The following is a 14536-nucleotide window of genomic DNA, read 5'->3' on the forward strand; positions in this document are numbered from 1 at the left end:
AACAAGCAACTTATAAGGCACTTTAATTCCCAACCCAGAAACCCAAGAGTGGATCCTCAACATAGCACTCCTCTTGATCTTACAAATGACCTCAGATGATAATGAACCATTATACACTGCATTTGAGCAGAATCCGATTTTAATCTGATGAGGAGGCAATCATAGAGAGCGCCTTGAGTTCATAAGATGGCAGCATGTATGATTTATCCGCCTGGAAATGAAATCAATAGCATCTTTTTGATCTGCATTGTCAGTCGGTGATAAAGTAGAGTGGCTGTTACATTAATACTCCGCATTGATGGGACAAACACTGAGGCCGTGAACATTTTTTAAAGTCCAGTCTTGAGGACGGAGGGCTAATTGGCTGCTGTGAAGGAACACTCTTGCAGGTCAGGGCAACTTGACAAGGTTTGATTAATCACTGTGGGAAACCTGGTCAAGAACAGGAGTGACTAATGACCCGTGTATGGCTGTTGATTTAATCAATCAAGAAAAGGCTCTAACCTTGCCAATACTTGGGTGAAACACGGCCACACACTCAAACACACTCACACACACACACACACCCATAATGCAGTTCTGGAGGCGTGCTTTTATGTCTATACTGTCACAATATATAATACATTAAACAATGAAATGCAGAGAAGCCCAAACTGTTTTATGACTATAATGTTGAGATGCATTATTTATTTACTGCTGAGATTTTGGGCTTTTAAAATCAAATTTTCTGTCCCCTGCTGTGTTTTGAAAACTTTTTCAGGAGCTCATTAACAACAACACTAGAGCCTGGCGTCCTGACATGTCCTTACACATCACGCTAAAGGCAAAAGAAAAACTATAATTACCTAGTTTGCATATATATTACAATTTTACTAACATTTCTCTTGGGTCTTCTTTCTAGTAGGATATTTTACTCCTTGGTTTCGTTACATTTACATTGTTAACATGCACATCAATGATTTGACTATATCAAGATGAAGGCAATATCGGATTACTGCACCTGCTATTTAAATTCTTCAACCAGGTTAGATAATTAAAATTAAAATTTACATTAGAGTAATATAACCCAATTAAGACTTCCATTTCTCATCAATATTTCAGATTACTGTGGCATGTAATGTATGTAAGTTTTCCTGCTGATTGTGTGAATAACAGGTCAGATCACAAGTCAATGAGTGGACAGGGTGCACAGCAGTGTTTCTACACATTAACTACAGCATTGCTAGCCGCGGTAGAGATGTATGCGATTTCATGAACTCTAAAAACTAACACCAACAAAGTTGTACCTTTTTCTTTCACTCGGTTTGTGGCGCCAATAAAATGTTTCCTGTGGGCTACCTCATATTCTTTCAGACATTAAGTTATTGAACAAATGATTGGATCTTGTTGCAGCATGAACAAAACCAGGACCCTGAAACTGAAGCAGCAAAATGGAATTCAGCCAAGATTTTCTGACTGTGACATGTTCATAGGGCTTCAGTGAAACAGGCCAATGGGATATGGTCGACACATTTGACCTTGATCAAAATGTTGTTGACTCCACAGATGTTTCCTAGCAACTGATATACACATTACTAAGGTCTTTACTAGCTAAAGACATAGCTTCAGTTTTAATGGTACAACCTGATTTTGTAAATCACTAGTTTTACTTAGAAAGGACTTTACACACAAACGTAGTAATGGAATTACAATTAGCTAGTGCAACCCGATCCTGGAGAAATTGTGTCACTGTAATCCATTAAACCTTTAAAATACTTATTCATGTCAACATACTAAATGTGACCTTCATCTTTTCATCATTCTATCTTACTTGTGCCAGAGACCTGTCGATGGACAAATATCCAAGAGCGTGGGTGGGACGTCACTATAAGTGTGCAGGTAAACAGTCAGTATGCAGAGAGAACATCTGATGTGGACCTCAACACAAGCTGAAAAAAGTTTATGCCCCCCACCACACGTATACGGATTGAATTCTTATCAATCATTAACAATATTGAGGGAGCAACAAATAAAAGAGAAACCTTAAGGAGAGGAAAGTTGAATTTGATTGAAATAAAAGAAATGATTCAGGTCAGCAAGATAGCATCAGAAAACTCATATTCATTCAACTTAGTTCCACTCCATATCCCCCCCCCCAGTGGCTCTATGACCCCCCAGGGGGCCCACCCCACAGTTTGAGAACCACTGAGCTAATGGATTCCGGGCTTGAGGCAATAAACGCACGCATTCAATAAATACCCAGATGGAAAGTAGGTTTTATATTTTATTCCAAAACCTTCAAAATAAGTTTCAAGTTCAAGAAAGTAGAATAAGCTTAGACACAATGCAAAGCATCATATACAGACGGATAAAATACATTTTATATATTGCAGACAAGCCATGGTGGGTCTTACATATGTACAGTATGTATGTAAACTTTTATGTACAATCTTTTTTACATATACAAAAAGCCTTGTTTCTATTTTTCTTTGTATATATTTATATATATATATATATATATTTATATATATAGAGATTTTTCATATACTCCCCACTAGCATTTGTACTACAATAATGAAAAAGAAAAAACATTTACATATATGTCAATCCATTTTTCTTTTTATATTACAAATGTATTTTCATAAAAATATATCTCTGTACAAAAAAAAGTTTTTATTCGTTAACATATTCTCTTTTCTTAGAGACACTTTCCCTCTATAGTTACTCTCTGTAGTTACACACAGTCTGCTCAAGTCCATGTTTGTCCATTTCTTTACAGGTAACCCTTTTGGTGTACAGCAAGACACTGACAATGTCTTTTACTGTTTTGTTGATTTGTAGTGGCGTTCAAGGGCCTTGTTGATCTTGCTTAGACGCTGTGGGTTGTCATGAGTATTAGTCTCGTTTAGAGGCTAGAGATCTACTGGGGTGTCATGAAATAATGTTATGGACAAGAAAAAAAAAACATGGGACCTTATAATAACTTTGTTGCCATGACAAACATAGAGGAATGTAAAGTCTGTGGTGCTAAAAAGCAGCTCTCTATAAATATTTTTGCTATATTATTCTCTAGATAAATAAATTGGACATTCTGTTTTTATTCCAAGGATCACACATTGTGACAGCACAGATTCTTTTCCATTACAGCACACAAACAGAGGAGCAGTTGTGGGATATTGAACACAGTATAGATAGATAAATTCTGATGCACTCAGTGAAATGAAATACATTCAGCAGTTTTTCAGTAAAAACTTCACTGATCTGATAACAACTCATAGAACTACCCATCCACTCTTATCTCCATTTATAGAATAAAATTCATCTAAACTTTTCAAAATACATCTCCTTTCGCTCTCACCCATGCTTGAGTCCACTAGGCACACCAAAATGGGCTGAAGAGTGAAGGCAAATTGCATGGAATGGGCCTGACAGCAGTAAGCATGGCTTTGTCGTAGCCGTCAATATGCGGTGACAATGAAAGACGGGAGATTACAAATGATAGTTGATGCAGAATATGTCACACAGCATGACTGATAGATTGCTTGGTTTTTCAATACATGTGCACTGTGGCCTGTGCAGAAAAGTGAGAGCTCTAGCTGCAGAAAGAAATGGGAAGCTTTTAGTCTAGTCCCTGACTGAAAATTCAGTGAACTTGATGGGAACTCAAAGAACATACTGTAGCTGTGGTGTGTTTCATTATAGAAGAGATGGTGAGCAGGAGAGAACTCAGAGCTGTGTCTGGCTGATAACGAAAATGAACCTGGGGATGAACAGAGTTTCTGTCTTAAAATATGCAAAGAGAACCAGGAAGTAGCCAGCTGCTATTAAGAATGACTCTTTTCAAACTCTTATAGCACAGCTCCATCCAGAACTCACTGATCTTAATTTTCATATAACTGTACTGCACTTTCTTTGAGAACTTTCTGGACTAACCCAGATGGGTTAAAAAGAAAATATTTCTATAGACGTAGCACCCATTAAGTGAAAACTCCCATTTCTGCAAAACTACCAGCATGAATTTTTGAAAATGTCTTGTTAAAAACTTTTCTAACTAGTGTAACTAAATGAAGCAACATCAAGAACTGATTAAAACAACATCTTAATTTATGTAATTTTGCCTAATTCTAATTTGGTTGACTTTGAATCACTTTCTTTGGTTTGGTTTAAACTCTCAAAAACACCCACAACAAAACACTCAGCCAAACATGTAGGCAAGCACATAAAATCCAAGAATATCCTTGCACACCGAAATACAGTACTAATGAGCTCAAAGCTCATTTAGGAAAAGCAAAAAAAAAAAAAAAAAAAAAAAAAAAAAAAGGCAACATTTGATGCTTTCTCTGATATGATAACAAGCACTGTTTTTTCCCATAAGATCAAAAACACAGATGCAAAGAGCTCCCAGTTTCTTCAGTAGGTGTGTGTCAGTGTGTGGGAGTCTGGGTTATACTGTACAGGCAGAGATGATAACAAGGATTTGACCGAAAGCCAGAAAAAAGAGCTCTAATTTCATATCTGACATGAAAACATTATAACCTTAGTTAAAAAATATGATGATGATTGGAATTCCTGAACACAAAAATAGAGACACTCAAGCTGGTTCATCATATCATGGGGTTGTACCAAGGCACTATAATGAACATAAAGTGCTTATTGGAGACTGGAGGAGGTACAAAAACATGGAAAATGTATGAGTCTGGCCCTTTAAAACCATTTCTGAATTTCTTGAGACTGAGCCCTTGTTGGTAAAAACAATCATAGTTGTGTAAGCTTATGCTTCTGTATAATGTTTGTCTAAATCTAGTCAAATAGAATCAGTTCCATCTGGAGAGTGGGGGCATCATGTCCTATCGCACTAACTAATCACATTTGTTTACTACTCAGCACACCTTAATAAAGTGTTGCGTAATGTGTGTTAAATGTTGCCATGGGAGGAATGAATGGAGGGGAAAGACCACTTCAAAGCGGCCTGAACAGAAACTAACTGGAATGTAATGAAGCTATTGACTGTGCTGAAATATTTGGAACAATTTCAGAATAAAAACAAATGAAATGCACAACGCAACAACCGCACAAAACTATGAGAACCGAGTACCAATGCCTTCAAATGTGAGTGCAACTGCTCCTCTCCCCGTGAAATCTTGAGGGTAATTCAATCGTTTCCTTTTCCATCAATTCACGACCAGAGCAGGCAAGGGGCAATATTCTATCTGTACTGTCGAGATAAGCGAGAGCTTTAAAAGTAATAAAATTGTAAAAGCAATTACCGACCCACAGCGAAACTGATTGAAGGAACAATAGAGTGATTGGTTTCAGAGGCCTGGATTTCTGAGGGAAATTATGTACTGTAGGTGATTTTAAAGACTTCATTTAAAAACCTGTTTGGAGGTTGATTTTGACTGTGAAAGCCCTAACACTAAAAAGAAGGATGCCAAAGGGTACATGGTAAATAAAAGAAGTATGGATGTTTTAGACTGCTTCTTTTGGAGTCAGACATTGCATTATTGAGGATCTGTCCTGTCAGTGATAATGATAAGATCATTTCAGGATTCGATATGGGTTCGACAATGAAGCAAGGCTAAATTAAAGCAAATTGCATGTAATGGCTCAATTTGCCACAGTGAAATTCGAGCACTATTCACCCCACTCAGCATCCACAGGATACACAGGTATGGGGATAGTAAGTGGCAAACAGCTGGGAGTAGGGTGTTTGAAATCCAGTAGGGTTACTTCCTTTGACTCCACTGCTCTTACACAATATACACACACATACACACACACATTATAAGGTTCACAAAAGCATTAATGTTTTGAATTCTCTCTTCTCATCAAGCGTGTCATTCACCAGCCACGGTAGCGTCTTCCTGTTATATTTGATGACAGTTCCCTCCTGTGTCGCACTTTCAAAACAATATTTTCTGTATATCACTCCCCAGTTGCCACAGATTTGAGGGGTGTTAGCATTAGAGGCATTAACACTTTTTTCCCATATCATATTTATCCTTTCCAATTGAATGCATGGAAGTAATCAGTATGCCAGCAAACTCCCCTGCTGTCACGGCTCCTAGGAAGCCTTCTGCAACATTTTCATGAAGAGCGAAGACAAAACAAAGCAACACTACTCCTTTTCAAAAGGATGGAGCTGTCAGAAGTTAACTTGGAGGAAAAGACCTGAATGTAATCCAGGGGGAACAAATCACTGACTCATCCATTCTCTAGACTCAAGCACCTTCAGTTGAACATTTTGAGGGAGTTCAAACATGACCACACTTTGATCTTTGTTTTCCTAAGGCCAAGTTTAGGGAGCTCATACTGCATCTTGATCTCAGAGAAAATACGGCACGTACCACCTTCGAGCCGTAGAAGCATGTAAAGGTGGATCCGAGATTAAAAAGAAAGTCAAAAGCGGAGAATTTGACATCAGACTAGCAGTCTTTCCAAGGAGAATGTGCCACTTGTTGCTCTGTGACTTAGTGCTACAGCTTTGTTCTGATTTTTGGAAAATGAAGGGGGAAAAAAAGAAGAGATGTGGTCCCAAGGCGTGTTTATATATCCATGGATATATACTGTATCACAGTTGCCATCACTACTTTGACCAGCCAATGTCTTTTTCTCCTCAAGTGCCTCAGTGCGACAGTGGCAGGAAGTTCGTAACTGATGCTTATGTGAAGCAAATCTGAGAGCATTGCCTCTTGTTTAACATTTTGATTTAGGTTAGGTTGGTTAGAGAGGTGGATTTGGCAAGCCACACTTTCTTTTCAGTTTCTCTCAGACACAAAAATGTAAAGTGATTGCATATGAATCACTAAAACAAAGCCAATGAAAGTTGTAACTAGAGACTGACACTGCCTTCAGTTTTAGTTTTCTCAGTGGGTCTGTACATTGTCAGTATTTGTTCTGAGTAGCCTTTTATTTTATTGGTGTCCAGAGCATCCAGGTATAGTGATAATCCTAAACCAAATCCTTAGCATTTCTGAAAACAGAATTAACTAAAAATAAATGTGGCGAAATTTTAGCATATTATGTGTTTGGTGGAATCTCTGGGGCCAAAGCAGACAGGAGAAATTTTGGTAAATTGCAGATGCAGCCACCACAAATGTGTGCAGAAATACACACACGTGCACACACTCTCTCTCACTCACATATACACATAAATTCCCTCTACAACCTCACTCTGCTTTTTTCAGCAGCCCTAGCTACCTTTTAACCCCTGCTCTGGACACAGCTGCCTCAGCAAGCAGAATTTCATCCCTGCTTCAAATAAAAAACCAAAAAAAGAGGACTGAGTCAAGCTCAAAAAGTAATGATAGAATGTGTGTCTCAAACATGGCCTTCAAAACTTACTGAATTTTTTATTCATCCCCAGCCAGAGACTCTGGGCCTTTCGATGAAACCTTTCAACAGACCCAGGAGCAGACGGCTGTGGGAAAAAACGGGTTCCCAATTACTCATCACAGAAAGCAAGCAGCGTATAAAAAGAGAGCAAAGAAACAAAACAAAAGAGGGAAAACAGAGAGAAGAGTGAATCGAAACAGTCCACAATGTCTCTCTCTGACTCACACAGGCCAACATGGGGCCGTCCGCCATACAGTTCACTCGCACAGAGATTTCTGTTAGCTACAGGTCAATTTCTTGACTTAAAGTTGACCATAAAATTCCCTTTGGGTTTAGGCGGAGGGTGGTGAGAAAGTCATCACAGCTTTGCTTCCAGCGTTACTCCTGCCGGCTGCAGTTTCAGGAGGACGCGTTTCCTCAAAATATGGAAAATGATCAAAAAACCATGTAAAGTTACAAAAAGCATTTTGTTGTTGGCATTTGTTACAGTCATTGTTGTCTTCACATGGTTTCTTTTTTTTCTCGTCTCCTGCGGGTAAGAGCCTTTGCCACTGGAGATGCTTCTTGAATGTATTTCAGCGAATAAAATAACCTTTGTCTTGCCCTCTGCTCAAGGAACTATGGATGTCCTCTGGTGGCAGGCAGGCAAAGATGTGGTGCACTTCTCCTCCCCTAACTGAATCAAGGATGAATGTAGGAAAAGGACAGGAAAAGACATGGTAGAAGAAGGGCAAGAAAAGGAGGAATTAAAATAAAATATACACAGAAAAGCAAGCAAAAAGAAAGATGGTTAAAGGGGGAAAAAAAGGTAAGCAATAACCAAAAAGCATGGAGATAAAGATGAGGGATATCACAGAGAAGATAAAAGCATTAATGTAATATTCTCATGTTAAATAAACATATTCTATCTTTTTCAATAAAGTATAAAAAAAAAACAAATTAAATTAATTTCAGATACAGATCAAAGGAAATGCAGCAGAAAAAAATCCAATCACAGATTTCTCCATCCTCAGAAAATTCTAGAGGGACGGTGTAAAAGACTTAGTTTGAAACTGGATTCTGAGAATCTGTGTCTTGTTGCTTCAGCAGTTTTGATGCCTTGGATGTGTGATTAGCTCGAGCACAAGGTGATAACTTCATCTACTTTCAGAGAAATGTGGATCCAAAGATGCCTGAAGCTTTAAGTCTTTACTTTATTAGAAGGCCAGATGACCTGGTGGTGATTCTTACCTCTGGAGGAAGCAGTTGCTATACAGCTGTGCACACTGTGCTGACTGTGAACTCTGTCTCATTGGCCATGATATCAGTGGGTTGGATGTTGCGATCATACATAGGGTTCTCGAATGTAGCCCGTCCATTAGTGTTCTCATGGCCCACGTAACCATTGAAGGGGACTTTGGGTCTTCTTCTGAAATAAAACAAATCAATGTAAAAAACACTGACATCAGTTCACATTAGGGGTGGACAATGCAGCATATCAAGTACACAGCAGAAATATGTGTCATAATATGGATTAGGGCGGCAACTAATGATTATTTTCATTATTGATTAATCTATTTATTATTTTATTTATTCACTGATTAATTGTTTAGTCTATAAAATTTCTGTAAATAGTGAAAAACAACTCATTGTAACATCTTTGTTTTGTCTGACCAACAGTACAAAACTCAAAAATTCTACATTTGAAAATATATAAATCAGCAAATCTTTGCCATTTTTGCTGAATAAATGATAAATCCACTGTCAATATCTATTTGTTCATTTCAAATTTAATTTGAGGATGAACCCCTTGAGATGCACCATCTCATTTTCAAGGTGGTCCTCAGTCACAAAAACATGGAGATTAACAGACATTTAAACAAAAAATAAATACATAAATAATAGTAATGATAATAAATTAAACAATCCAAATGGCACAAAACAATCAACATAGTAACATCTACAAGAACATACATATAATTCATTTTTTGTCAATCGACTAATATGGATTTGGCTACACTGATTTGGTACAGCATCTTTTTTAATTGTCACATCAGCACTGTGAGAATTCCATGTGCAAACTGAGGTTGCTCGCACACTCACTCAATTACTGCTCATCACTCATTCACTCAGCTAAGGGACAGTGTGTGAAAGTACTGTATCGAGTAGCCTACTTTCTCAGTGTGTTATGAACCAGTTAGTTTTCTAGGCAGGGAGTGGAGTTTTCTCTTTATATCACAGGTGATGATTGTCTCATTTTGAGGCCAACACATGCCTTAGTGGATTGAAAAAATCTATCTGAAGTTAATGTATTTTAGAGGGTGGATGCAAATGTATCTTTCAAAAGAAATAAAAAGCAAGATTCTTATCTGAAAACAGCTAACTTTGCAGAGGTGAATTAAACTTTCACTAAAATTGCCTGCAGTGGAGGCAGGATTTTTCTGTAAATATCAGGACCAAAGTAATGGTATAATGTCTTTTGCAGATGATGACTATTGTGAAATGTATCAATGGTGTGAACCTTACCTGTGTTTGTAGAGGTACAGAGCGAAGCCTGCAATGATCATGGCTATAAAAGGCACTAGGATGGCTGCCGCCACTGAACTGCTGTTGGATGCAAAATTGTAGCCTGGGTTGTCTCTGCTGGGATCTAAACTCTCTGGAGGAAAAAGAGATAAGACATGGAACCCTTGCTTTAGCATCACTTCAGTACAATATGACTTCAGCAGCAGACATTATAATCAAATCTCATGAACCGCACAATTAAAATAAACAAAAGGGAAATTGTCCTTCTCACCTTCTGCCAAGAACTCGTGATAAAAGGCAGATAAACCGAAAAACAGTGAAATAAAAGGAATTGTAATGGCTGAAGAGTGCTGCCAGGAAGGCTCCATTTATACTTAATAGACTAAGCAGACAAGTTACTTTTTTAAGTTTATTGCTATGCTTTATTTTCACCCCTCCCCAGAACGTCAAATTCCATGAATCTAACAATGAATCTCAATTACTGACATCAAAGGCCAACAGCTATTGAGTCATTTCAGATTCATTCTCTAATTTATGGAGGTGTGTGTCTGCAACAGTGGAGGAGTGACAGCCCACCTGTTTACCGCAGAATGCCAAAAAAAGCTCCAATAAAGGACGAGTGACAAACAAGAAGGAATTCAATTAGTGGGTTCTGTGGTGTTTGCCAATCAACCCCCAGCTGCATGAGCGCAGGCACACAAACAGATGCACAAACACACTCACGCAGGCAAATGGCACTCGCAGTTACACCACCACTGAGTTAAAACAAAACACGAAAACCTTGACAAATTGAGCAGGATAGTTTCCAAGACGTCCAACCCACCCAGACTCACATCCGTTCATACACACTTAAGCACACATACACATGAATGCCCTGGCACGAGCCCCAGTCTTCTGTATTAATAAAGAGCTGCTCAATCAGTGTGCTGTGGCAGGATGGTGGTGGTGGTGGTGGGCGTGGCATTAGCAAAAAGAAAATAGAAAAAGCAGTAGCCCTATTATTATCTGCTTAACTGTTTGCATGGATTACATAATATAATATATATCTATGTCACATGTGGAATAGGGAATAAAACATCTGAATGTAGAGCGTTTTAAATGACTTTAGTTACATCTCACACAAGCGTAACAGTTTTTCCTATTTTCCTTCATAGCAGCATGCCAACCTGAACACAGTGTGCCACAAAGGCTAAGGCTGTCAAGGCTACATGAAAAATGACATTTTTTAACTAACCATCACTCATGACTAATGGACAGTTTAGTACACATTAGTAAACATTTAATTTAATGTATATCATATTACTCTGCAATCTTGTGTGTCCAAGTACAACTTTTGGGGTTTCATAGAAAAACTTGAAATTGATGATGAAGATGGAAATTACGTTGATCGTGGCATTTTTTGCTGATTTGCAGCTAATGTTTTACGCCGATAGACCTTTTTAACTGGATTGTAACAGTGGGTGACAGCAGTTAATCAATTATGTGAACTGGCAAAAATCTAATAAGAAGAATAAGAAGCACATTCTCATCCTTTTTTCAATCCTTAAGTGTTTTGTCAAAATTCTAGCATATTTTTAAAATGTAACAAGTTAAAATGCACATCAACATAGGTAGATAGAACCTTACATATTCTAAGTTTCTCTTCCATGTGTGTATTATATAGTTCAGAAGAGCGGGAAATGTGTGCAGTTGCATCAAACCATGGAGAAAAAAATCTCTCATACACAGATAACTGCTTGACTGCAGCAGCCATTCAGATCAACGGACTCAGGATGTAAGGATTTGCTGTATACAAACTGTAGCAAAAATCACAGCAAGGAGGATCACATGGCTGGGATTTCTAGGTCACAAACATGAAGCAGAATATATGGATAGCTGCAGCCTTTTGAAAAAAAATTCTCTACCTATGACGGCATAGCTGAAGTCGCTAAAGGAACCAAAGAATGACACGCAGCAAACAATGGATATTTACTGTATCAAAACTGTGAGATGTGGGGTTACTTGATATGGCGAAGACTCCACAGGCATCATCACACTACCCACAAACTCCCGAAGGAATTTTTTTTGTAGCTGTGCTGTGAGTGAGTGCAGTGTGTATGTGTGTGTCTGTGTGGATGTCATTTTCTGACTATTAATAATTTTTGTGAACTGTGTTTGTCTCTTTATGCTGTATTCATAGCCGCGTTCTCCAAAAGTGTTTTCACATTTGTAAAAGTAAATAAATGATGAATCCAACACAGTAAATTGCGTGCTGTGAAAGCACTTACGGCTAAGCTTAAGGGCACTCCGCATATTTGAAGTAAAAGATTTCTGTGATAGAAATCCAAACAGGAAAAAACACAGACAGACAGATACAGTCTTCCCCCAGGAGACTGCTTGGTCACAGTAGTTTCTATAACCAAGTGGACAGCTCACTCACCCAGTCTCTGAAGACCAAATTGGCCAAAGCCTTTTCCTCTGACAAATCCCTGGTACACAAAGGAGTTGGATGAAGAGATGTAGGACACCTAGGGATAGAGAGGAATGGAAGACAGACACTTTATGTGTCACATCCAGGCTTTACAAAGGACCGTATCATCAAAGTGTCAGTAGCTGGTGCACGCAGAAAATGAAATATCACGTCAAAAGAGCTGAGAAGCGCTCTTATAGCTGACATTTAATATGACGTTTTTCTGCTCAAGAGCACAAACATAAACACACTCAGCCGCGCCGCACACACGCAAGCATATTACGTGAGAGGAACAACACGCTTGTATGTAAACACTCATGTGCTGCGAGGCTTGTGAAACATGCACATAAAAACACACACAGTCCTGATTACCAGGCAATGATTTAACTGACATTTTAATTAAATAGAAAACTCTTGGTGGGCCCTCCATCTCCCCAGAGTGACAAGGTTAGTGTGTTATGTGTGTTTGTGCATATTTCACAATAAAGGTGTGTGTGTTTGTTTGTGTGAGGGTGAGGTTTTGTATTGAACCTGACCCTGGTCTTGCACTTACATGTCCGTCTAGGGCCCAGTTGTCTATTTTGAACTTGTTGACAAAGATCTCCACAGGGCCTCTGATCTGGTGGACCTGTAGCAGCAGCTGAGCTTCCTCCCTCTTATATGTACCTACAAGAAAAAAAGGGTTTACAGTTAGTTTGGAGCAAAAGTTGCAGAGACCATTTGAAAAGGATTATGTGATATAGATATGTGAAACACTAGGAATTCAAATCTTCCGATCATGGCATCTCCTTCCCCCATCATGTTGTGTTGACTCTTTCCTCTGTGTCTTGAGGCCCTTCGTTGTTATCTATGAGAGGAAGTCTTGACTGAAGCTCAAATACAACTAACTTAACTAACTTTAGTATCGGTATAAGCATAGAAATTCCAGCGCACATCAGAACATCTAGATCGTGTTCATTTATTAGTTTAAACGTACATAATTACAAATCTGTAAGCAAACAGTGTATTTCACATTACGGCTTCCTTGTGTTTTCTAACTTCAGTAACACTTCTCTAGTGAGACTATCACAGAAGACAAATAAAGACTTTGATCACATGTATCTGCAACATGACTTTTTGTCAGTCGCTGGAATAAACCTTTCATTTCCCCTTGATGATGCATGATGCCACAACTGTACATGTAATCTCTACACTGGCTAAAATTAAAAACAAAACAATGTTTCGCTTTCTGTATTAGTCCAGGTCAGAGGACGGCAAACTACAGGTGTGAACACATAATGAAAGTATGTGGCTGGCAATATACAACATTGTTGTTACAGTCAGCGAATCCCATTAAAAGACTAAAACCAACATGTGTTAGTCTGTCAAGTCACAAATGTAAACTTGCATTTAAAAGAAGGCTCAGTTGTTTATCAAGTAACTTTTCAGGAAATGTTACTCAAATAAACATAAATGCATTTGTTGGGGACTATTTTCAGCTGTGGATTTGGTGCAGTAGTGAATATTTACGGCACCAGGATGGTGCATGTGGAATCAACTCAAAATAATACCATACCAGGATATATGTCACATATAATACCATGTCCAACATAATAAAGCAACATGTCACCCAGTGCAACAGTGTGGCTCACTGGTGTGTTTTTAATATTTTTTGGATAACAATCTATGGCACAGAGAAAATACTCAGGCTTTGGCTACACAGGCAATACTTAGTTAGTAGGATCCATTTCTTGTTGGTTTTGGTCTTTTCATGGGATATGTTGACATTTAGACTACTAAAGAATATCACACTAAGAGACTTATCCTTTAAACAAATAACATTTGCAAAATTTTTATTTGAAAGACACAATGCCAATAACAGGTTAAGAAGGGCTAGCAAAAAAGGACAGATTGTTTATCTGTGACCATTGTTTAGTTTTGTGAAAATTTGGTAAAGATTTGTACTGAATGACTTTACAATAATACTATGTAATTTGGCTATTGTGCAAACACAACACTAATCTATGAGTCTGAATCAGCAACATTACTTTCAGTGGAGAGTGTGGTAAGTAGCTGTAGAAAATACTTTTAATACACTATGGTGAAGATTGATAGCACCCAGGTACAGAGGAGTGAAGTGCCCAAGCCATTACGGATGCAAATTTTCGTCTTAATGATCACAGCTGCACGGTGATTATGCCACAGGGGAAAAAAACAACCTAAATGTCTGCTGTTCAGTAACAGCAGCAATGATCTACTCCATACAGAGACCACACTGATTTCTTGCTT

General features: G+C 38.3%; 1 protein-coding gene across 1 annotated transcript in view; it reads right to left on the reverse strand.

Moving 5' to 3' along the window:
* Nucleotides 1-2250: 2250 nt before the first annotated feature.
* The window catches only part of csmd2 (CUB and Sushi multiple domains 2), a 232329-nt gene continuing 220043 nt past the window's right edge, over nt 2251-14536 (reverse strand). The window contains exons 68-72 of the mRNA XM_044171930.1: nt 12822-12934; nt 12239-12326; nt 9820-9952; nt 8545-8722; nt 2251-7990 (exon numbers count right to left, since the gene is read on the reverse strand). Coding sequence (XP_044027865.1) covers nt 8563-8722; nt 9820-9952; nt 12239-12326; nt 12822-12934 — 494 coding nt within the window. The 3' untranslated portion in view covers nt 2251-7990; nt 8545-8562. The remainder of the gene's footprint in view (nt 7991-8544; nt 8723-9819; nt 9953-12238; nt 12327-12821; nt 12935-14536) is intronic.

The sequence above is a fragment of the Siniperca chuatsi genome, linkage group LG17 (assembly GCF_020085105.1).
Source record: "Siniperca chuatsi isolate FFG_IHB_CAS linkage group LG17, ASM2008510v1, whole genome shotgun sequence".
Classification (NCBI taxonomy): Eukaryota; Metazoa; Chordata; class Actinopteri; order Centrarchiformes; family Sinipercidae; genus Siniperca; species Siniperca chuatsi.